The sequence below is a fragment of the Piliocolobus tephrosceles genome, chromosome 4, assembly GCF_002776525.5.
Source record: "Piliocolobus tephrosceles isolate RC106 chromosome 4, ASM277652v3, whole genome shotgun sequence".
Classification (NCBI taxonomy): Eukaryota; Metazoa; Chordata; class Mammalia; order Primates; family Cercopithecidae; genus Piliocolobus; species Piliocolobus tephrosceles.
The window spans coordinates 95,780,719-95,802,826 of record NC_045437.1 but is presented as its reverse complement, the minus strand read 5'-3'; the positions used below and the strand labels follow the sequence as shown (position 1 = coordinate 95,802,826).

General features: G+C 35.3%; 1 protein-coding gene and 1 non-coding gene across 3 annotated transcripts in view; one reads left to right on the top strand and one right to left on the bottom strand.

Moving 5' to 3' along the window:
- CHD1 (chromodomain helicase DNA binding protein 1) overlaps window positions 1-22,108 on the top strand; it is a 76,328-nt gene that overhangs the window by 29,735 nt on the left and 24,485 nt on the right. For both annotated transcript variants that reach the window (XM_023212213.3, XM_023212214.3), the window contains exons 8-23: window positions 708-933; window positions 1,960-2,060; window positions 2,292-2,470; window positions 3,419-3,546; window positions 4,302-4,518; window positions 6,072-6,161; window positions 7,147-7,337; window positions 8,018-8,206; window positions 11,268-11,430; window positions 12,265-12,417; window positions 14,815-14,886; window positions 16,938-17,087; window positions 18,021-18,169; window positions 18,761-18,857; window positions 18,975-19,070; window positions 20,428-20,604. In XM_023212213.3, coding sequence (XP_023067981.2) covers window positions 708-933; window positions 1,960-2,060; window positions 2,292-2,470; window positions 3,419-3,546; window positions 4,302-4,518; window positions 6,072-6,161; window positions 7,147-7,337; window positions 8,018-8,206; window positions 11,268-11,430; window positions 12,265-12,417; window positions 14,815-14,886; window positions 16,938-17,087; window positions 18,021-18,169; window positions 18,761-18,857; window positions 18,975-19,070; window positions 20,428-20,604 — 2,378 coding nt within the window. The remainder of the gene's footprint in view (window positions 1-707; window positions 934-1,959; window positions 2,061-2,291; window positions 2,471-3,418; window positions 3,547-4,301; window positions 4,519-6,071; window positions 6,162-7,146; window positions 7,338-8,017; window positions 8,207-11,267; window positions 11,431-12,264; window positions 12,418-14,814; window positions 14,887-16,937; window positions 17,088-18,020; window positions 18,170-18,760; window positions 18,858-18,974; window positions 19,071-20,427; window positions 20,605-22,108) is intronic.
- LOC111542729 lies at window positions 10,669-10,772 on the bottom strand. Its single transcript, XR_002731641.1, has one exon. It is a non-coding gene; the product is annotated as a U6 spliceosomal RNA (small nuclear RNA).

Genomic DNA, 22,108 nt, shown 5'->3' with positions numbered 1-22,108 from the left:
GTATTTTTAGTAGACACAGGGGTTTCACCATATTGGCCAGGCTGGTCTCGAACTCCTGACCTTGTGCTCCACCCACCTCGACCTCCCAAAGTGCTGGGATTACAGGCATGAGCCACCGCACCCGGCCCTCTTTTTTTTTTTGAGACGGATTCTCGCTCTGTCGCCCAGGCTGGAGTGCAGTGGTGCGATCTTGGCTCACTGCAACCTCTGCCTCCCGGGTTCATGCCATTCTCCTGCCTCAGCCTCCCGAGTAGCTGGGACTACAGGCGCCTGCCACCACGCCTGGCTAATTTTTTGTATTTTTAGTAGAGATGGGGTTTCACCGTGTTAGCCAGGATGGTCTCCATCTCTTGCCTTCATGATCCACCACCTGCCTTGGCCTCCCAAAGTGCTGGGATTACAAGTGTGAGCCACCGCGCTGGGCCTCCACCTGACCACATTTCATATATTGTGGATAATTATAGAATAATGTTGTGGGATCTCAGGTGGACCTCTGTCTTTTTATTTTTTCTAATTTGAAAAAAGAGGGGAGATAATTCGGAAATTCTTAGTTTTATTTATGAGCAGTAGAATTTCGCATAAGTTTCTATACCACCGATACTTTAAGAGTGTTATGTTTTTATGTTCATATTTTTGAAATTTTCAGTTGAAATATAATCCTACAACAGAATTAATTACATGGAAGGAACTTGTGCTTTTGTTTTCAGCTACTGGTGCTACTACAACCATCTATGCAGTTGAAGCAGATGGTGACCCAAATGCAGGCTTTGAAAAAAACAAAGAACCAGGAGAGATTCAGTATTTAATTAAATGGAAAGGATGGTCCCATATCCACAACACTTGGGAGACGGAAGAAACCCTCAAGCAGCAGAATGTTAGAGGAATGAAAAAATTGGATAATTATAAGAAAAAAGATCAGGAAACAAAAAGATGGTAAGTATGCTGTATGTCATACTTTTTTTTAATAGTTCAAAGATTACTAAGCCTTTATGTTAATAAAGAATACATAGTAACATTAAATGATAGCCTAAAATAACTGTAGACTTTATAATACAGTTGGCTGTCTTTGTCCACAGCTTTTCTATCCTCGGTTTCAACCCACCATGGATTGAAAGTATTCGGAGGGAAAAAAAAAAACAACAGTCAGCAATACAAATTAAAAACAATACGGCCGGGCGCGGTGGCTCAAGCCTGTAATCCCAGCACTTTGGGAGGCCGAGACGGGCGGATCACGAGATCAGGAGATTGAGACCATCCTGGCCAACACGGTGAAACCCCGTCTCTACTAAAAAATACAAAAAACTAGCCGGGCAAGGTGGCGGGCGCCTGTAGTCCCAGCTACTCGGGAGGCTGAGGCAGGAGAATGGCGTAAACCCGGGAGGCGGAGCTTGCAGTGAGCTGAGATCCGGTCACTGCACTCCAGCCCAGGCGACAGAGCAAGACTCCGTCTCAAAAAAAAAAAAAAAAAAAAAAAAAAAAAAAAATACAATGTAACAACTATTTATACTGTAAATGTAAAATTAGGTATTTTAAGAACATCTAGAGATGATTTCAAGTATAGAGGAGGATGTGTGTGGGTTATATTGCAAGTACCATGCCATTTCATGTAAGGGACTTGAGCATCCTCAGATTCTGGTATCTGTAGAGGATCCTGAACCAATCCCCTGCAGGTACTGAGGGATGATTTTATTCCATCTCAAGGTAAAACTCCTAGGGGTGTACCTATCTAAACCTATCCGTGATAACAGTCACATAGAGTGTCTCATACATGACAAATTACAGAATTTTAGTTAAAAATTAATGATGCCTTATTCCTGTTTCAGTTTCTTTATTACTGAAACTTGACCCACATAGTGGCAAAATGGGAGATTCTGTGCTACAAATAGTGTTGGGGATGGGGGAGTGACAGGTTATTTATGGGAGATTTTTAAGTCTGTTCCCGGATTAATAATTTTTCAGGTTGAAAAATGCTTCTCCAGAAGATGTGGAATATTATAATTGCCAGCAAGAACTTACAGATGATCTACATAAACAGTATCAAATAGTGGAACGTATAATTGGTTAGTGATAAATGATTCTGGTTAAAAAAACTTTATCTTTTTATGCTTGAAATAATCTGAAAAAAGTCATAAATTTGCCACTTACACATCAAACACAGTAGCTTGCTCTTACTAAAACCGTATTGTAAACTAGATAGCTAAATTTTACTCGTGTAGCCTTTACTAAGAATTATGCATCTGATGATTAAATGTAAAAAAAAAAAAATAAGTAAATGCCTGATTATCTCACAGCTCATTCCAATCAGAAGTCAGCAGCTGGTTATCCTGATTATTACTGCAAATGGCAGGGCCTTCCATACTCAGAGTGCAGCTGGGAAGATGGAGCTCTCATTTCCAAAAAGTTTCAAGCGTGCATTGATGAGTATTTTAGCAGGAACCAATCAAAAACCACTCCTTTTAAAGATTGCAAAGTGAGTATTGTCTAACATTTTAAATTATTAAAAATATATTTATGCATTATAAATATTTACAAGCCTAAATACAACAGTTGGATCCTGATTTCAGATAGACTAAGGGAGAATATTTCTTGGTTAATTGGTCTTACAGGAAGTGAACTTCCTGCAATTATGTGTTTTTGTTTTTTAGTTTTAGTTTTATAATTTTTTATTTGAAACTTTCTCTTTTAAAAAAATTATAAACAACGTTTTGGTCAGTGTATCTTCTTAAATGTTGCACTGTCTTTTATCTTGTTGAGCATCACTATGTCAGAAAGATAAGTTAGTTATGTTGATTGTTGGAAAGGGTTGGGAGACTAAATAAAAAAAAGCTCTTGGAAACTAGAGATATGCTCAATATTAAAGATAGTGGATATTTTCTTAGAAGGTAAAGAAAGAGGAGAGGGATATGGGAAAGTATCCAGAACTACCTTGCACAATACTTTCAGAATCCTTGTAACTTACCCAGAGTTACTAGTGATAGTGTTGAGATCTGTATAGTACTAGATTTTCTTTCCTTATTAAAAGAATTACATTCTTCATAGGGATAACTTGGAATTCAGAAATTGAATGGTAAGCTAAGCCAGTTTTATGGTTTATTTGTAGCTTAAGGCTGGAGCAATGGTTGTGAACAATTTAAAATAGGTTTTGCATGTGATATACATGAGACTCATATTTTGGCGGGAACTTAATTTTCTCTATACATTTTTCTTTAAAAAAGAAGGCAAAATATTTCACTTTTCATTTTTGTTAGAGTAGTAGAAAACAGTATTGACTGAATCCTCAGATACATTTTGAGTAATGGAATCTCTGAGCTTGATGATTAGAGATGAAATTTAAGAATTTATGGTAAAGCTGAGGCTTTCATCTTTTATTATAATTTCTTATATTTAATAATTCTACATAATTTTATTTCTACTGAAGGTATTAAAACAAAGGCCAAGATTTGTAGCCCTGAAGAAGCAGCCATCCTATATTGGAGGACATGAGGGCTTAGAATTAAGAGATTATCAACTGAATGGTTTAAATTGGCTTGCTCATTCTTGGTGCAAGTAAGTGTATTTTGAATCATCTCTTTAATTTGACAGATTAAGAATTTTACCAATACAGGATTCAGAAAAGATTTCCATTTACATAAAGGATAAGATTCTTTGGCAGTTGATATGCTACTCTTTGTATTTCCTAGTTTATATAAACAATACTTATTACATACTAGGAAGAAAATCCAGTGGAGTTTGAGTTTAACTTAATTGTTGCCTTTTTAAAATACATTTTTATCCTGTTTAAAAATCAAAATGCATATCCATTCTCATCCCATGCTCTTCCTGGAATATTCTCTTTTTCCTAGTTATTTTAATATCCATTCAGTCTTCTACGTTTTTTTTCTGTCCTCTGTGGCCCCCACTCTACTTTTTGACTCTCGATTGCAATTTAGCTGTAGGTTTTTTCTTTTAATCTATGTTCTTCCTATATGCTTTTTACTTATTTCATACTTAGTATATCTGGACTCTACTACTAGTAGATGAATTGCATTATTGTCTTTATAATTGATTAAACGTAATACTGTTAATCTTTAAGCCTCTTCTGGCCTAAAGTGGTCATCTCCTTTTACTTTTCTTACATTAGTGATTGAGTAACCAAATACCTTTACGTTTATTATTTGTAGTTAATAAAAGTGGTATATTCTGTATAATACCTATCAGATTAATTTTATTTAACTTCATATAAACATATACACATGATGTAAAAAGGTTTCTTTGTATATTTGAATATTTTCTTCCATGCTAATTTTTTTTTAACTTTGTAGAGGAAATAGTTGCATACTCGCAGATGAAATGGGCCTTGGAAAAACAATACAGACGATCTCATTTCTGAATTATTTGTTCCATGAACATCAATTATATGGACCTTTTCTATTGGTAGTACCGCTCTCCACTCTTACTTCCTGGCAAAGGGAAATTCAGACATGGGCTTCTCAAATGAATGCCGTGGTTTATTTAGGTGACATTAACAGCAGAAACATGGTAAGTTGTTTACCTGTAAATGTAGAAATCAAAATGTACTTGTCTTTGGGATCGAGCATTTTTGTTGTTGTTGTTTTTAGCTGGGGTTTCACTCTGTCTCCCAGGCTGGAGTGCAGTGGTATGATCTTGGCTCATTGCAACTGGGACCACAGAAGCACACTACCACACTCAGCTAATTTTGTATATTTTTTAGTGGAGACAGGGTTTTGCTGTGTTGCGCAGTCTGGTCTTGAACTCCTGAGCTCAACTGATCTGCCTCCCTTGGCCTCCCAAAGTGCTAGGATTACAGGCATGAGCCACCGTTCTTGGCCTAACAAGGATGAAGGGTTTTGTTTTGTTTTGGTCTTTATAAAAATCTTTGTTTCTGGCATAGAACTTGCCACAAATAAGTTCTCAGTACATGTTTAATTGACTATAACAAAGTCAGTTTTGGTTTAGTGTTACTTCATATATATATTTGACTGATTTTTGTGTGTGTGTGTGGTTTTTTTTTTTTTTTTTTTTCTTTTCACTCTGTCATCCAGGCTGCAGTACAGTGGTGCGATCTCAGCTCATTGCAACCTCTGCCTCCCAAGTTCAAGTGATACTCCTGCCTCAGCCTTCCAAGTAGCTGGCATTACAAGTGCCTGCCACCACGCCCGGCTAATTTTTGTATTTTTAGTAGAGATGGGGTTTCACTACGTTGCCCAGGCTGGTCTCAGAGTCCTGACCTCAAGTGATCCACCCACCTTGGCCTCCCAAAGTGCTGGGATTTACAGGCGTGAGCCACCATGCCCCCCTATTTTACATTTTTAATGGAAAATTTCAAATATACATGGGAACAGGTAGAAGAATGTAATAAACCCTCATGTTTTCATCTTCAGTTTCACAAATTTACTGATAGTTTTGTTTTATCTATACCTCTTCACACCACTTTCCTAGTTACTGTGAAGCAAACCCCAGACATATTTCATCCATAAACATTACGTTATTAAATGAATTAATCACTAATGTTTTCTTAAATAAGACCTTTTCTTTTGTGAAAGATGTGCTTTAAAATTGTGTTTACTTCATTTTTTAACAAATGCTGTGGTATTTATGCTTTATTTATAAGATTTGCATAGCATTTTGGACTATATAAAGAGTAACTCTGGCCGGGCGCGCTGGCTCATGCCTGTAATCCCAGCACTTTGAGAGGCCAAGGTGGGTGGATTATCTGAGGTCGGGAATTCGAGACCAGCCTCACCAACATGGAGAAACCCGGTCTCTACTAAAAATACAAAATTAGCTGGGTGTAGTGGTGCATTCCTGTAATCCTAGCTACTCGGGAGGCTGAGGCAGTAGAATCACTTGAACCCGGGAGGCAGAGATTGTGGTGAGCCAAGATCATGCCATTACACTCCAGCCTGGGCAACAAGAGCAAAACTGTCTCAAACCACAAAAACTCTTTTATTACATAAACATATATTAATAGTCATTTACATATTTGAATGGATTTTAATTTTTAGATAGGTAAGTAAAAGTATAATTTGCTTGATGTTTGTCTTTAAATTGTCCTTCAAATTTCTTGATAGATAAGAACTCATGAATGGACACATCATCAGACCAAACGGTTAAAATTTAATATACTGTTAACAACTTATGAAATTTTATTAAAGGATAAGGTAGGTATTTATTTCTCACGGGTTTTTGTCTCTTGCATATCAGTTTTTTCTTTATCATACGCTGTGGCCAAGATGAGAGAATAGCCTAAATCGTGTGTCAGCAAACTGTAGCCTGTGGTCTTACTTTTTTAATGGTACTTGAACTAAGAGTGGTTTTTAACTTTTTGAAAGGTTACATTTAAAGGGTCGTAGAAAGAATATGTAACAGAGACCATATATTTATCTGCAAAGTCTGAAATATTTACTATCTGGCTCTTTTTAGAAAAAACTTACCAACTCAATCTAATGAAACTAGTTTGTTATAGTGTGTATTGATTTGTAAGCTCTTTAAAGAAGAGGAAGATAACTAATAGGATTAAGCTACCACTGTGTGAAGCAGTGAAGGCTTTATGGATACTGCCTTATTTAATTCCTCCATCTACTTTATATTCGCTTTCTCTACTTTATGGAAAAGAAAACAGGACTCAAGAATGTCTCAAAGAATTTAATGAAGTTGCCTATGGTAACACAGCTCTTAAGTAGTGGAATCAGGCTTGCTGTAACTCGGAGACCTAAGTTTAAGAGAGTTCTACAGTTCATAAAAGTTGTACAAAGAATTGTACCTACACTTGGAATAAGACACTGTTCTGAATTTGTGTCTTAGTTTTTTTTCATATTGACGTTAATAGAGGCTTCTATTGGGCTTAGGCTAAAAATCTTTTGTAAACATTTTCAATGACACTGCTAATTTTTCTCTGTTAATTATCAGTTTATAAGCTAATAAAAACTTTAGCTTGATATTACATTCTAGTGGTTAAATTTGTCATAGAAGGAATATGTGCTGAGTTACTTGTGTATTGTAATCTTGAAATTACAATTTTTTATTTGAAAATTAGACAAAGCGTGTTTTTATTTTTGTTTCGTTTTAATAATTGAGTTCAGATTTAATGGTAAGGCTGAATCTGAATTCCATTTTTCTCTCAAAATATTGTTTTTCTATTTTAAGGCATTCCTTGGAGGTCTAAATTGGGCATTTATAGGTGTTGATGAAGCACACCGATTAAAGAATGATGACTCCCTTCTGTATAAAACTTTAATAGATTTTAAATCCAATCATCGTCTCCTTATCACTGGAACTCCTCTACAGAATTCCCTCAAAGAGCTCTGGTCTTTGCTACATTTCATTATGCCAGAAAAGTAAGACAAATTTACAATTTTAGTCATAGTTTTGTGTGGTTATGTTTAGTGGGAAGAAACCCAGGTAATAAGGTCAGTAAGAGTTTTTATTGCCCTAAAAGATTAGATCACAGATTACTAAGAATTTTTAAAAAAGGAAAATGAGGTCAGGTAGTTTGTAATACTATTTCAATTTTTCAATGTTGTTAGTAAACTTAAGCCATGTGTTATAAATCACAACAGTTGATTTTGCACATGTTCAAAATATACCTTGATTGAAAAACTAACACAGTAACATTCTTTGTATTTAATAGTAGGAGTAACAACAATGAGGTGCTGGCAATCCTTTTTTCTAAATGAGGAAAACTAGACTAGACAAGGCTAAATAAGTTCCCTAAGGTTCTCTTTCAGTAGGTCCAGAACTTTAAAAGTATATTTTTTGAGAAATATTTTAGTGATAATTACTCCCATACCTCAAAATACTTCATATTCACTTGATTCAAGAATCATAACTTATAAAACAATTAATTATATTTCATTATGCATCTTCTTGGGAGAGAGATTTAAGTTTTTAGCTAATTTTTTATTCTAAAAATCTGTAGTGTTTTGTTTATAAATGACTCCCCTGGGGAAAAAAAAAAAAAAACTCATATGCAGTTTGACTTTTTCTAGTGATTGTTCCAATTTCTTAAATTTTAAAGGTTTTCTTCCTGGGAAGATTTTGAAGAAGAACATGGCAAAGGGAGAGAATATGGTTATGCAAGCCTTCACAAGGAGCTTGAGCCATTTTTGTTACGCCGAGTTAAGAAAGATGTGGAAAAATCTCTTCCTGCCAAGGTTGAGCAGATTTTAAGAATGGAAATGAGTGCTTTACAGAAACAATATTACAAGTAAGCTGTACACAGAGCACATGTTCTGAACTTTTAATTCTAAATACCTTCCATGTGTGTGTCCTGCTCTCGGTGCCCCCACCTTCTCTACAATAGTGTGAGAGCAGTTGCAATTCTTGAGTTTTAGAGTAAGTTTATTCTGTGTCGTTAGGAGGCAAAAGGAGATTTAATGACGTGTCCAAAATGATGAGTAACAAGGCTAATTCATCTTGTAACACATCATTAATTGCTTTCCTGTATATCATACTGTTACATTATAAAAAGTTTAAGTGTTAGGATTTCCACGATATGAAGGTATTATTTGATTATGACAGTTAACAGATAGAGGCCAAAAAAAGAAACTTAGAACAAAATTTTAGGCCCTGCTGCTTGTTGGAGAGTATTAACAGATCATAGCTGGTATAAATTTTGTATGTCAAGATCTATACAGTAGGACTTCTCAAAGGGTCAGAAAGGAAAATCTGTTCTAATATCTATTTAAACATTTAATTGCATAAAAGGAAATATATTGCTACATGCATTTGGAGTTTCAGAAACATTTATATTTTATGGTAAATCTATAGGTGCCACACATTTGAAAGAATATACTTATTGCGTAATTATTTTTGTTATGGAAAATTTCAGACATGTACAAAAATAGGATAATTTAATGAACTCATACCTATGACTCAGCTTTACTTTTTTTGTTTGTTTGTTTTTTTGAGATGGAGTCTCCCTCTGTACTCCAGGCTGGAGTACAGTGGCACGATCTTGGCTCACTGCAACCTCCGCCTTCTGGTTTCAAATGATTCTGGTGCCTCAGCCTCCCGAGCGGCTGGGTTTACAGGTGTGCCCCACAATGCCGTGCTAATTTTTTTATTTTTAGTAGAGACAGGGTTTTGTCATGTTGGCCAGGCTGGTCCTGAACTCCTAGCCTCAAGCGATCCACCCGCCTCAGCCTTCCAAAGTGCTGGGATTACAGGTGTGAGCCTCTGTGCCCAGTCCCAGCTTCACTTTCCTCTCAAGCCAGTCTTTTTATGTATCTCTGGTCATCCCCATTTCCCTCAGTGACTATCCTTTTGAAGCAGATCATACATTTTTTCCATAAATATTTTTCTGTGTATTTCTAATAATTGATTTTTAAAAATACTAGTATCACCTGGGCATGGTGGCTCATGCCTGTAATCCCAGCACTTTGGGGAGGCTGAGGGGGACAGATCACTTGAGCCTTAAGAGTTTGAGACCAGCCAGGGCAACATGGCAAAACCCTGTGTCTACCCAGGATACAAAAACAGCCAGGAGTGGTGGTGGGTGCATGTCCCAGCTACTTCGGAGGCTGAGGTGGGAGGATCGCTTGAGCCCATGAGGCAGAGGTTGCAGTGAACCGAGGTCATGCCACTGCACTCCAGCCTGGGTGACAGTGAGACCCCATCATAAATAACCCACTTTAAAATTTTCACGATTTAGGAAATTATTGCTCTCTCAACAGAATCAAGTAATTTCTTGATGCCAATATTCAGTATCTGTTCAGATTTTCTCTGTTGTCTCAAAAAATTTTTTTATGTTTACTCAAATCAGGATTGAGATAGGTTCATATATGGCAATTGATTTGTCTCTGAGTTTATAGGTACTTCTTTTTTGTTAAAATGTATATGATGAGGAAAACAGTTCTGTAGAATTTTTCTACAACCTAGATTTTGCATAGTACTTCCCTCTAAAATAGTTTGACAGTATCCCCTAAATTCCCTATAGATCGATAGTTAGATCTAGGTGCTTGATAATATTCAGATTAATAGTTATGATAAGAGTATATTTTGTAGTACACAATGGCGATTACCTGATTTTGTTATGGGGTTCTTTTAAAAAAAGTAATGTATTTTGTAGAATATCTGGGAAGAAAAGTCAGAGTAGGAAGAAGATACATTCACCTGTAATTCTCTAAGTGCTAGTCATATATCATGGATGTTGAACTTAAACTCTTCAAGGTACTTTTTGGCAACTAAGGTAATAAGATACTGCCATAAATTTCTGGAAAAATTCTTAGAATTATTACCTCTAGAGAAATTAATAATAAACTTTTTCTGGATAAGAAAAAATAATTCTTTATTCTTGGTTACCTCTTACGGCATTGAGCATTGTCCATGGGTTTTGTTTTGCTTTTCATTCCAGTTTTGGGGAACTGCCTGTATAACTAGTAATATTGCATCCAGGTGGTGAGCATGGTATGCAGTAGGTAGTTTTCAACCTATGTTCCCCTCCTTCCCCCCTCTAGTAGTCCACAGTGTTACATATTTATGTCCGTGTGTGCGCAGTGTGTAACTTGCACTTATAAGTGAGAACATGCAATGTTTGGTTTTCTGTTTCTGTGTTAATTCACTTAGAATTATGGTCTGCAACTATATCCATGGACATCATTTTATTTGAAGGACATCATTTCATCCTTTTTTTCCTGTGGCCGTGTAGTATTCATGGTGTATATATACAAAAAATATGGAGTGTTCGTGGATTAGCATGTCATCCTTGTACAGGGACCATGCTAGTCTCTGTATCGGTCCAGTTTTAGTATAAGTGCTGCCGAAGTGAGCACAGGAATTGTTATATATAGCTAGGAGCAGTAAAATAGCACCAAGGTGTTTTCTGTAAGTTGCGTATGTGTTGTGTAATTGCAATTTAGAGAAGGCAGTTGTGGCTACAACCAGGTGTCCTCAGGTTTCTTTTAGGTCCATGGAGAAGATTCAATTTCATTAGATGTCTAATGCAGTGAAAGTTGTCAGAAGATTAAGATAAGTAATGCAGGCGACCATCTTTTTAGCAAATTTGAGGGGAAAAGGATTAATATACTGTAATAATTATGTTACATTAGCCTGTTCTGTGTGTAGCTAATGGTTCGGAAAACAAGTTGTGTTCTCATGAGTATTATGAAAGAGGTTTGGTCCATTGTATATCCAGTTATGAATTTCATAATGGTACAGTTTTACTTTGGTACTACATTTTGCCTTTTTTTTTTTTTTTTTTAATGCTTTTAGAATTTATCCTGGTAATTGTTCTGCTAAATGTCATTTTCATAATTTTTTTTTTAAAGATGGATTTTAACTAGGAATTACAAAGCCCTCAGCAAAGGTTCCAAGGGCAGTACCTCAGGCTTTTTGAACATTATGATGGAACTAAAGAAATGTTGTAACCATTGCTACCTCATTAAACCACCAGATAATAATGAATTCTATAATAAACAGGAGGCCTTACAAGTAAGAATTTTTAAATGTTGTTACTTTATGATAAAGTTCTAGAAATGCTGATTTCACTTACAATTGAAAATAGCTCAGTGCTTTAATATATTGGTTAAAATTTCTCTTCAGTTAATGGTGCCTTTATATAATGGTCTCAGTTATTAATCTTTGTAGAAAAGATTTTAAAATTCTAATTTATCTAATTATTTTGATGAATTTTCTAAAAATATGTCTCTCAAACCATGGACTATAATGACTTATCCAGCAAAAAAAATCCCACAGTATGTTCAAAATTATGAAAAAAATCATTAATAGTAATTGTGCTGCATTAGTGATTTGGTAGATGGTAGTCTAAAGGACATCTTGACCTCACATCTTAACCCTTCCTGGTACTTCTGGAAGATAAGTTAGAAGTGTGAAGGCACAACTGCAGTCCAGCCACTGTAGTGCCTTGAAGGGCTGGGATCAGCATCTAGAATTAATACATTAGAATGCATTTGCTTACTCCTTTTAAACCTTTGGTTGCTTAGTTGCTGCTGCTTCCAATGTAATTGTTCTTCAGCTAAGATTTTTGGAGAAACACTGTGGTGTAGTAAGTAGCAAACAGAGTGAACAGTACTTTTTTCCTCCCTGATACAACAAAAACCTAGGTGTGATATGGCAAGGAATATTTTAGCTTAAGTCATAGTGAAATGGTAAAGGTCTTAGAAAAGTTTGAAAAGTGAAACAAGTTGTTTTCTAACATGAAAATTAAAAATCTCAATTTAAAAGAATTCAAGCAATTGAAGTGTTATGTAGACAACTTATTTACATCTTTTAAAATATAACGACTTGAATTTATTTTTTCTGTAGCACTTAATTCGTAGTAGCGGAAAATTGATTCTTCTTGACAAGCTATTAATTCGCCTAAGAGAACGAGGCAATCGAGTTCTTATTTTTTCGCAAATGGTGCGGATGTTAGATATACTTGCAGAATATTTGAAATATCGTCAATTCCCCTTTCAAGTAAGCATTTAATTGTATTTGGTGTTTTAAATTTTATCTAATTCCTGTGCATAGTTTACAGTATTTCCTTTGAAATTATATTATAAGTATTTAGGTTTTTATATAAACTGCACTCTTTCTTTAAAAAGATATATCTGCTTTAAAAAACGATTGCCATTCCGTTTTTTCTTCTTGACTTTACGTATTGCAACAAAATAATTTTTCTTCCTTTCCTCTAATTTTTATTTTCTTTTAATTCTGCCTTTTTCTTCTGTGCTTGCTTTAGATTTTAAAAACTGAACTAAGAGTTTTCTTGATTGGATAGATCTAAAAGCAGGGGAGCCTTTAGTCTTTCATCTGAATGAGGAAAACAGCCAGCAGCCTCTGAATGTGAATGCTGCCAAGATTCTGATGATTGGTGTGCTCACAGTTATCTGACACGGTGTTTGCTGAGTAAAACTAGACAACTTTAGAGAAGAAACTAAAGACCAAAATTCCCTTCCATCTATTCAAAATTTATGTTGAAGTTCATTCAGTATAACTAAAGCTAATATTATTGATGAGTGTTTAAAGTCAGGTGCTATTTTCAATACTTTACAGTAATTTTTTAATTCTTGAAGCAATTTTATGAACAGTGCTAGGAACATAGTAGACATTATGTAGATACAGCTAGCAAATGGTTTATATTTAGTGCAGATAGTAAAATAGCAGTGAAATTGTAATAATGGGACTCAACATACAATCCCTGCTTTGTCAGAGCTTATAATCTTTTACAGGAGACAGACATCAAGCAGGTGATTGCAAATAAATGTAACATTACAATTCTGGTAAGTGTTGTGAAGAAGGACAGGTATTTGGTGATATGAATATCATTGAGAAATAATTACAATCATTTAGGGGAAAACATAGAAGAGTACCATTAGTTGAGGGTTTTGAAAACACTTTTACTGATATGTAATTCCCATATCATACAATTTACTCATTTAAAGTATACAATTCAGTGGTTTTTATTATGTTCACAGATATGTGTAATTGTCAGGTGGTTTTGGAACATTTTCATCAGAAAGCAACCTATACCCTTTAGCTATTCCTCCTGTCCTTCCATTTGCGTTCTTCTCCTGCCCTGTGTTGATTTGTTTTTAAACAAATTATTGTGTACCTGGTCAAACAAAAAATTAGTTTGACTAATTTTGAGTGTTTATAAGCACCACTTCTTTGCCGCTAATGCCTTCTCGTTCCTAGGTCACTTCCTGGAGAGAATCATTTTTAATTTTATTTAGTTTAAGTCATACCACAGTAATGAGATGCCACTATTCTTAAAATTTGTACTAATTTGTATTTTAGTGGGAAAGAAACATTATTTTAACTTTTTAAAACTTTAATAGACATCTGTTTTCTTACTTTGTGTAGGTGATAATTAAGAGCATTTCACTTAAACCACTTAGAATACATCATTTAAAATGTATATATTTTTCTTCTCAGAGTTAAAATTCATACAGTAACAAAGCAATACATCGGTTAAATGCATGGATCATAGTAGACAAGTTATTTCTAGTCTATAACCAGTTAATAATTACAAAATTATTGCCATTTATAAAGTGAAATAGTAGCTAATGTTTAATAAGCATTCAGTATGTGTAGGCACTGTGCTACGTGTTTTCCTGTGTTCTCTCACTGAGTTCTCTATAGTTCATGAAGGAGGGACTACTATTATGTCTGTTTTACTTAAAGCAGAACTGACATGGAGAAAAAGTTTGTGTAGAAAAGTCAAATCACTTGCTCAAGATACCCAGTGAATAAAATACTCATCTGCAGGATGTTGACTAGAGCCCATGATGCTTCACATCAATAATTTTTGAATTTTAGTGTGCATCAGAATTAATTGGATGGCCTTTGCTAAACCCCTTCAGTAGGTCTGGGGTAGGGCTCAATAATTTGCCTATCTATGTTCTCAGATGACACTAATGCTGTTCTAGTAACCACACTGTACTTAATCAGTGTTTTTAAAACGAATTATAACCTGTTAATGGATCTGTGAATCAGTTTAATGGGTTTCACCAACATTTTGAAAGTAAAATGATAAAACATGATATAACACAGTATGTCATGTCATGATATGAAACTTGTTTCAGGTGTTTGTAAACAGCTGTGTACTCAATCACATACCTTTAGAATGGGACTGAGGCAGAATAGTATGACAGCCTATGCTGTATTTACTCTTGAGGGTGCAGTCTTAGTGATTTGGAGCGCAGACCAAAGATGGAATGCCTGAGCATTATTTTACTGTCTAGTAGGTACCTTCTATTATCGTTTTAGCAAGACATGCTTCACATTTCTACTTAATTTTATAATTGATTTTAATTGCTTTGTAACATTTCGATTCTGTTATATGCAGTATTTTAATGTGTTTTTTTCTAGAGATTAGATGGATCAATAAAAGGAGAACTGAGGAAACAAGCTCTGGATCATTTTAATGCTGAGGGATCAGAGGTATGTATTAATGCTTTTTAAATTATAAATAATTTTGATTTAGTATCTGTATATTACATTATTATATTCAGACATTTTTAATCTTCATATCTAATTTGATAAAAAAGGAATAGTGTTAGCCACCTTTGATCAGCAAACGAGGTTTTAAAGTCACTATTTTAGTTTAAACCTAAGAATTGCACTCTTTGAGACAGAGTCTAGCTCTGTTGCTTGGGCTAGAGTGCAGTGGCATGATCTCAGCTCACTGCAACCTCTGCCTCTTGGGTTCAAGCTATTCTCCTGCTTCAGCCTCACAAGTCGCTGGGATTACAGGCGCATGCCACCGTGCCTGGCTAGTTTTTGTAGTTTTAGTGTTGGCTAGGCTGGTCTTGAACTCCTGGCCTCAGGTGATTCACCTGCCTCGGCCTCCCAAAGCGCTAGGATTGCAGGTGTGAGCCACTGTGCCCAGCCAATAATTTTACCCTTTATTATCAATACTGTTTCAGCATGGAACAGTTACTTTAATTTGCTTCAAAATAAATTAGCCAGATTGGGCACGGTAGCTCACACTTGTAATCCCAGCACTTTGGGAGGCCAATGCAAGAGAATCACTTCAGGCCAGGAGTTTGAGACCACCCTGGGAAACAGTGAGACTGCTGTCTGTACCAAAAAAAAAAAAAAAAAAAAGTAAAAAAATAAACTGGGCATGGTGGCACTCCCTTATAGTCCCAGTTACTTGGGAGGCTGAGTTGAGTGGATTACTTAGCTCAGGAGTTTGAAGCTGCGGTGAGCTATGATCGTGCCACTAGACTCTAGCTCAGGCAATAGAGGTGAGACTCTGTCTCAAAAAAAGTAAAGAAAAGACCCCAAAACAGCAAATTATCCCACTTTGCTTTTAAATTTTTTTTTGTTTTCCATAGATTTTTGGGAAACAGGTGATATTTGGTTAAATGAGTAAGTTCTGTAGTCACCACTCACCATATTTGTGAGATTTTGGTGCACCCTTCACCAGTATACACTGAACCAAATTTATAGTCTTTTATCGCTCACCCCCTCCTACCCTTTCCCTCTGAGTCCCCAAAGTCCTTTGTATCATTCTTATTACTTTGCATCCTCATAGCTTAATTCCCTCTTATGAGTGAGAACATACAATGTTTTGTCTTCCATTCCTGAGTTACTTCACTCAGAGTAGTAGTCTCCAGGCTGGGCATGGTGGGTTACACTTGTAATCCCAGCACTTCGGGAGGCTGAAGCAGGTTGATCACTTGCGGTCAGGAGTTCGAGGCCAGCCTGGCCAATATGGTGAAACCCATCTCTACTAAAAATACAAAAATTAGCTGGGTGTGATAGTGCATGCCTGTAATCCCAGCTACTTGGGAGGCTGAGGCGAGAGAATTGCTTGAACCTGGGAGGCGGTGGTTACAGTGAGCCAAAATAAAAAGAGTGAGACTCCATCTCAGAAAAAAAAAAAAACGAATATAGTCTCCAATCCCATCCAGGTTGCTGCGAATGCCATTGTTTCATTCCTCTTTATGTCTGAGTAGTATTCCATTGCATATGTATACCACAGTTTATCTTCTTGTTGATTGATGGGCATTTGGGCTGGTTCCACATTGTTGCAATTGCAAATTGTGCTGCTATAATCATGTATATACAAGTATCTTTTTCATGTAATGACTTTTTTCTTCTGGGCAGATACTCAGTATTGAGATTACTGGATCAAATGGTAGTTCTACTTTTAGTTCCTTTAAGGAATTTCCACACTATTTTCCATAGAGTTCTTTTTTTTGGTATGTGCCTTTTATTTTTTAAGGAAATAAAATTTACAGTTTGAGTTGAAGCATCATTCCTTTCCTATTCCATTTTCTTTTTTTTTCAACAGAAGTAAATACTTTATTGAATTTGGTATTACTAACATGTATACTTGATTTTGGAATCTTTTTGTTGGTTGGTCTTGCTAGATGTTTATGTATTAGTTTTAAAAACTGCCTTTTTGTTTAATTAGTAACATGCTGTTTAAGTTCAGAAAATTAATTGAAAAATTTTCATTTTGATTATTCAATTTCTTACAGGATTTTTGCTTTTTGCTGTCTACAAGAGCTGGAGGTCTAGGGATTAATTTAGCCTCTGCTGACACTGTTGTTATATTTGATTCTGATTGGAATCCACAGAATGATCTTCAGGCACAGGCTAGAGCTCATCGAATTGGGCAAAAGAAACAGGTATTTTTAATTTTAATTTGTATTATGTTGTTGCGGTTTTAGAATTCTTTTTTTGGGGGGGAATGGTTTCAGTGTATCTTCTAGAGGGTAAGATCACTGCAACAGTCATATACTACTATTTAACAGATAGGATGCTGAGGAACTTGGTTTACCAAAATCACCTGGAGAATATGACATAATTGAGATAACTATGCATAAATAGGATCATGTTGGCTGTTTTTATCCTGTATTCTAGTCATAACTATAAAATGCAGTGTTTTTCATTTTATAATAAAGTCTACTTGCTTATTTTAACTTGGAAGAGTTTGAGTAGCATATGCTGCCTTTCTGTTAGTGTATATTTTGTCCATGTGCTTCCAAGATTCTCCACATATAATATGTGACCCCATTTTTATAATTGTAACAAAATACCCTTAAATGGTGGTACTAAACCTTTACCTAGAGAAATAGGGAAAATTTACTACACCCATTTTTTTCAATTTTGGAGAGTTTGTTTTATGGTGGGCTTCTTATTAATTAACTTGGGGAGTGGTTCATAGAATTTTGCATTATATAGAGTGATGAAACATTAGAATCAAGGCAACGAGTATAATAAGGCTGTCAGAAGTTTATGTGCTCCACCCCCCATTTTCCCCAGCTAAATCATAACTTAAAAATTACTGTCTTTCCTTAAAAAAAAAAAAAAAAAAAAAGCAAATGCAATCTCCTTGCCAAAATGTTAAGAAGGAAGGAAGGATATATTTCAAAATAGTTTCTTAAGTTGAAGAACTCTAGCTTTAAACATGTTTTTTGAATTTTCGTTTTGCTTTTAACCAGTGAAAACTTCATGTAGTGTAGAATGAGCTTCAATTTGTGTGCCAATGTTTAGGCACTTGAAATTAGCAAAACAAATCTTTTATGCTGCAATTTGTTTCCTTGTGTGTGTTTTTACAGGTGAATATTTATCGTCTAGTTACAAAGGGATCAGTTGAAGAAGATATTCTTGAAAGGGCCAAAAAGAAGATGGTTTTAGATCATCTTGTAATTCAAAGAATGGACACAACTGGGAAGACAGTACTACATACAGGTTCTGCCCCATCAAGGTGGTTACTTGATTATTTAAAAAATGTCATTTTAGAGTCAGGAAACTCATTTTTTTGATACGTTACATCACTATAGATCATTGAGGAAATGTATTCAGTGTTGTACTTTTTATATTTTGGAAGACTTTTGACTAATTTCTAGTTAGAAGACATATTTCAATACCTGGTTTCATCACTATAGATTTGTAATTTTAGGGGTAATCTCTTTAACTTCTGTGCTTCAAGTTCCTTATTTTAAAGTAAATATACTGCCCTAGACAACATGGTGAAACCCCACCTCTACAAAAAATAAAAAACTTAGCTGGGCATGGTGACACATGACTGTAGTCCCAGCTACTCAGGAGTTTGAGGCAGAAGGATCAGTTGAGCCTGGTAGGCGGAGGTTGCAATGAGCTAAGATTGTGCCAGTGTACTTCAGCCTGGGTGACAGAGTGAGACACTGTCTCAAAAAAAAGGATACTAATACTTGATTGATCTAACTTCCTTATGTAACTTTTGTAAAGGTGAAAATGTCAGTAATTAATAAAAGTGCTGTGTAAATGTTATATTTTTAACTGTTAATGTTAAGCATTTTTGTTTTTCCTCTTTTAGTTCTACTCCTTTCAATAAAGAAGAGTTATCAGCCATTTTAAAGTTCGGTGCTGAGGAACTTTTTAAGGAACCTGAAGGAGAAGAACAAGAGCCCCAGGTAAAAAAAATAAACAAACAAAAAAACAAAACAACAAACCCACTTCAGAATATGTGTCATCTGTTTGGTAGGATGAAAGGATTCAAGTGTATTTAAATATTGTTTTTCTAATTATAGGAAATGGATATAGATGAAATCTTGAAGAGAGCGGAAACTCATGAAAATGAACCAGGTCCTTTAACTGTAGGAGACGAGTTGCTTTCCCAGTTCAAGGTAGATTTAAAAAAAATTTTCCTTATAATTACATAAATTGAGAGGAATTGAGTTATTGTCATTTAGTGGTTTGTTAATCTTTCTTTAAGCATAATCAGGAAGATTGCTGTGTTGTATAAAAACTACTCTCCCTTGTTCAGACAAACCAGTAGCAAACTGATTTGAAAGAGACCAGATCCATTTATGAAGTTACATGTTGTTGGGTGGAAAGAGCTGTTGTTTGCTAATTAGCAACTAGAATAGTGCTTGGCAAATAGCATGTCCTTAAATACTTGGGTAAATAAATGAATCAGTGTGATCTCTTACTTGGATTTCCATGACTGAAAGCTTTTGGCTGATTTTTTTTAAAGCAGTTTCCGACATTAACTTATCACAAATAAGAAGACTCAAGTAAATCAGTCAAAGTAAGCAATAAGCTACCATATATTGATACTTAATATCCCTGGTTTTTTGAGGGACAATGAGTTGAAAGGAGTCCTAAAACGACATAAGTCAGCTGACCTCATGGAGTAAGTTAAGTGCCATTTGTTTAAAGAAACAAGTTTCTCTACATCTTAGCTATTTTCTGTGAACTGCAGTTTTTAAGGGTCAATTCATTTCATGTGTTCATTTGACAAGTATTTATAGAACATCTGCAGTGTACCCCACACAGTGAATAAAAAACTTTTGTAATTTTAATATCACTCTGGCTACTATGTAGATGATTGACTGTAGTGAGACAAGAGTTATAGCAGGGAGATAAGATAGAAGACTGTTGAGTAATCCTGGTTAAGAGGTGGTTTCTGGGATTACAGGCGTGAGCCACTTCTCCCGGCTGTGATAATTAGCCTTAATGGATGCTTTCTGTATACCAGACCTTGCATAGTACCTTAAATGTGCTATCTTATATAATCCTCCCAGAAGGTAATGTGCTCTCAGAGAGCTCTATGTCTCTGCCAATAGCTCTTTGCTGCCAGTAGCTCTTTAGATTGTGTTTTTGTGATCATAAAAATGATATTAGATTGTTCTACAATACTTGATACATGGACTGGTCTGAGAATTTCTGCAGATTATTTAGCATGTTAATAGTATAAATTACTTTTTTTATTGTTCTGTTAACTGCTTTTAGTTCTGAGATGCTACTCATTTTGTTGAGCAGTAGGGCAAAAGAAAATCTTTCCTAGAGGGATTATTAGATGTCATTTGTTTGATCTGCTTTCCCCTAGTGAAGTAATGAATGTAGGTTGTTTTGAAGTTATTTTTGGTTTGGTCCACAATCTAAGGATATTTAGGCATGTCAGTTTTCTTCCCTTTAAAAAAAAAAATTAGTGATCAATTTTTCTGTAACAGTTACTCATAAAATTCTGATATTTATCAGGTTGCCAACTTCTCAAATATGGATGAGGATGACATTGAGTTGGAACCTGAAAGAAATTCAAAGAATTGGGAGGAAATTATTCCAGAAGATCAGAGAAGACGATTAGAAGAAGAAGAAAGACAAAAGGAACTTGAAGAAATTTATATGCTCCCAAGAATGAGAAATTGTGCAAAACAGGTGATTTTGCAATTTTAAAGATATTTCTATAAAGTAAGAGTATTCAACATGGGCCGATTTTGTTTGTTTCTATGAGGTATCAGTCCATAGTTTTCTTTTGTAATGTCCTTGATTTGATAATGTTTGCCCATGAAATGAGAAGCGTTTATTCCTCTTGTGTTTTATTCATCTTTTCAAAGAACCAGCTCTTGGTTTCATTGATTTTTTGGTGTGTTTTTAATTTCATGAGTTTCTGCAATTTATTATTTCTTCCTTTCTGCTTTTGATTTAATTTGCTCTTTTCTTTCTTTTTTTTTTTTTTTCTTTGGGACAGCATCTTGCTCTGTTGCCAAGGCTGGAGTGCAGTGGCACAATTCTGGCTCACTGCAACCTTAACCTCATGGCCTTAGATGATCCTCTCACAGGTGTGCCCCACTACACCCAGCTAATTTTTGTATGCTTTCTGTAGAGATGGGGTTTTGCCATGTTGTCCAGGCTAGTCTGGAATTTCTGGGTTTCAGTGATCCATCTGCCTTGGCCTACTGAAATGTTGGGACTACAGGCGTGAGCCACTGCACCTGGCCTCTTTTATTCAGTTTCTTAAGGTGCAAGCTTAGATATAGAAATGTTATCTCTCTTTTCTAATATCGGCATTTAATGCTACAAATTTTCCTTTAAGCATTGCTTTTTCTGAATCTTCCAAATCTGTTTTTATATTTTCCTTAATTTAAAAATATTTAAAAATTTCCCATGTGACTTCTCTTTGACCCATAGGTTTTTTCAGAAGTATGTTTTAAAATGTTCAGGTATTTAGGAGATTTTTCAACTATCTTTGTTAATTATTGGTAATTTAATTCTGTCATGTTCAGAAAGCATACTTTATGTAATTTTAGTTTTTAAACGTTTGGTATTTATTCAGTGGCCTAAGTAAACAAATACCAGATTTTTAAATAACTGTAATAGTGCCATGCCAAGCTATATTGCCTAAAAGGAAAAAATTCTAAGACTAATTTCTTTTTCTATTATCCTTTGGTTTTTAGGATATTATAAAATTATTTATCTTGATTACTGAGTTTTTTGGTGTTTCCTTAAATTTTAAGCCTGGGGCAAATGAGGGGCTTGCCCCACTGTAGTCCCTGCCCTGCTACCATTCCCCCAGGGGTAGAGTTTTTTGTTTTTTATTTTCTTGCAACCATATTAGATCTTATTCTGTGCCCTCAGTTGAGCAGATGAGAAGGGTTTGGCAAGGCTTCCTTCCTATTTCCACAAAGGTGACTGCTCACTTTCTCTAAGGCTGTACCATGGAGAAAAGTTTTGTCCAGTCTTCTACCATGCTGCTTTGTCGTGAGCACCTAGTGGAAGTTTGTGGCAGAGTGCCTGAGAATGGGTGCAGGTCCTCCAAGTTTTGGCTCTTAGGTCTTATGATCTCACAATAGCCTACACTCAGCCATTAGCAGATTTTAGCTGATATCATCTTGTATGGTACTTGATTTCTTTTTTTTTTTTTTTTTTTTTTTTTTTTTTT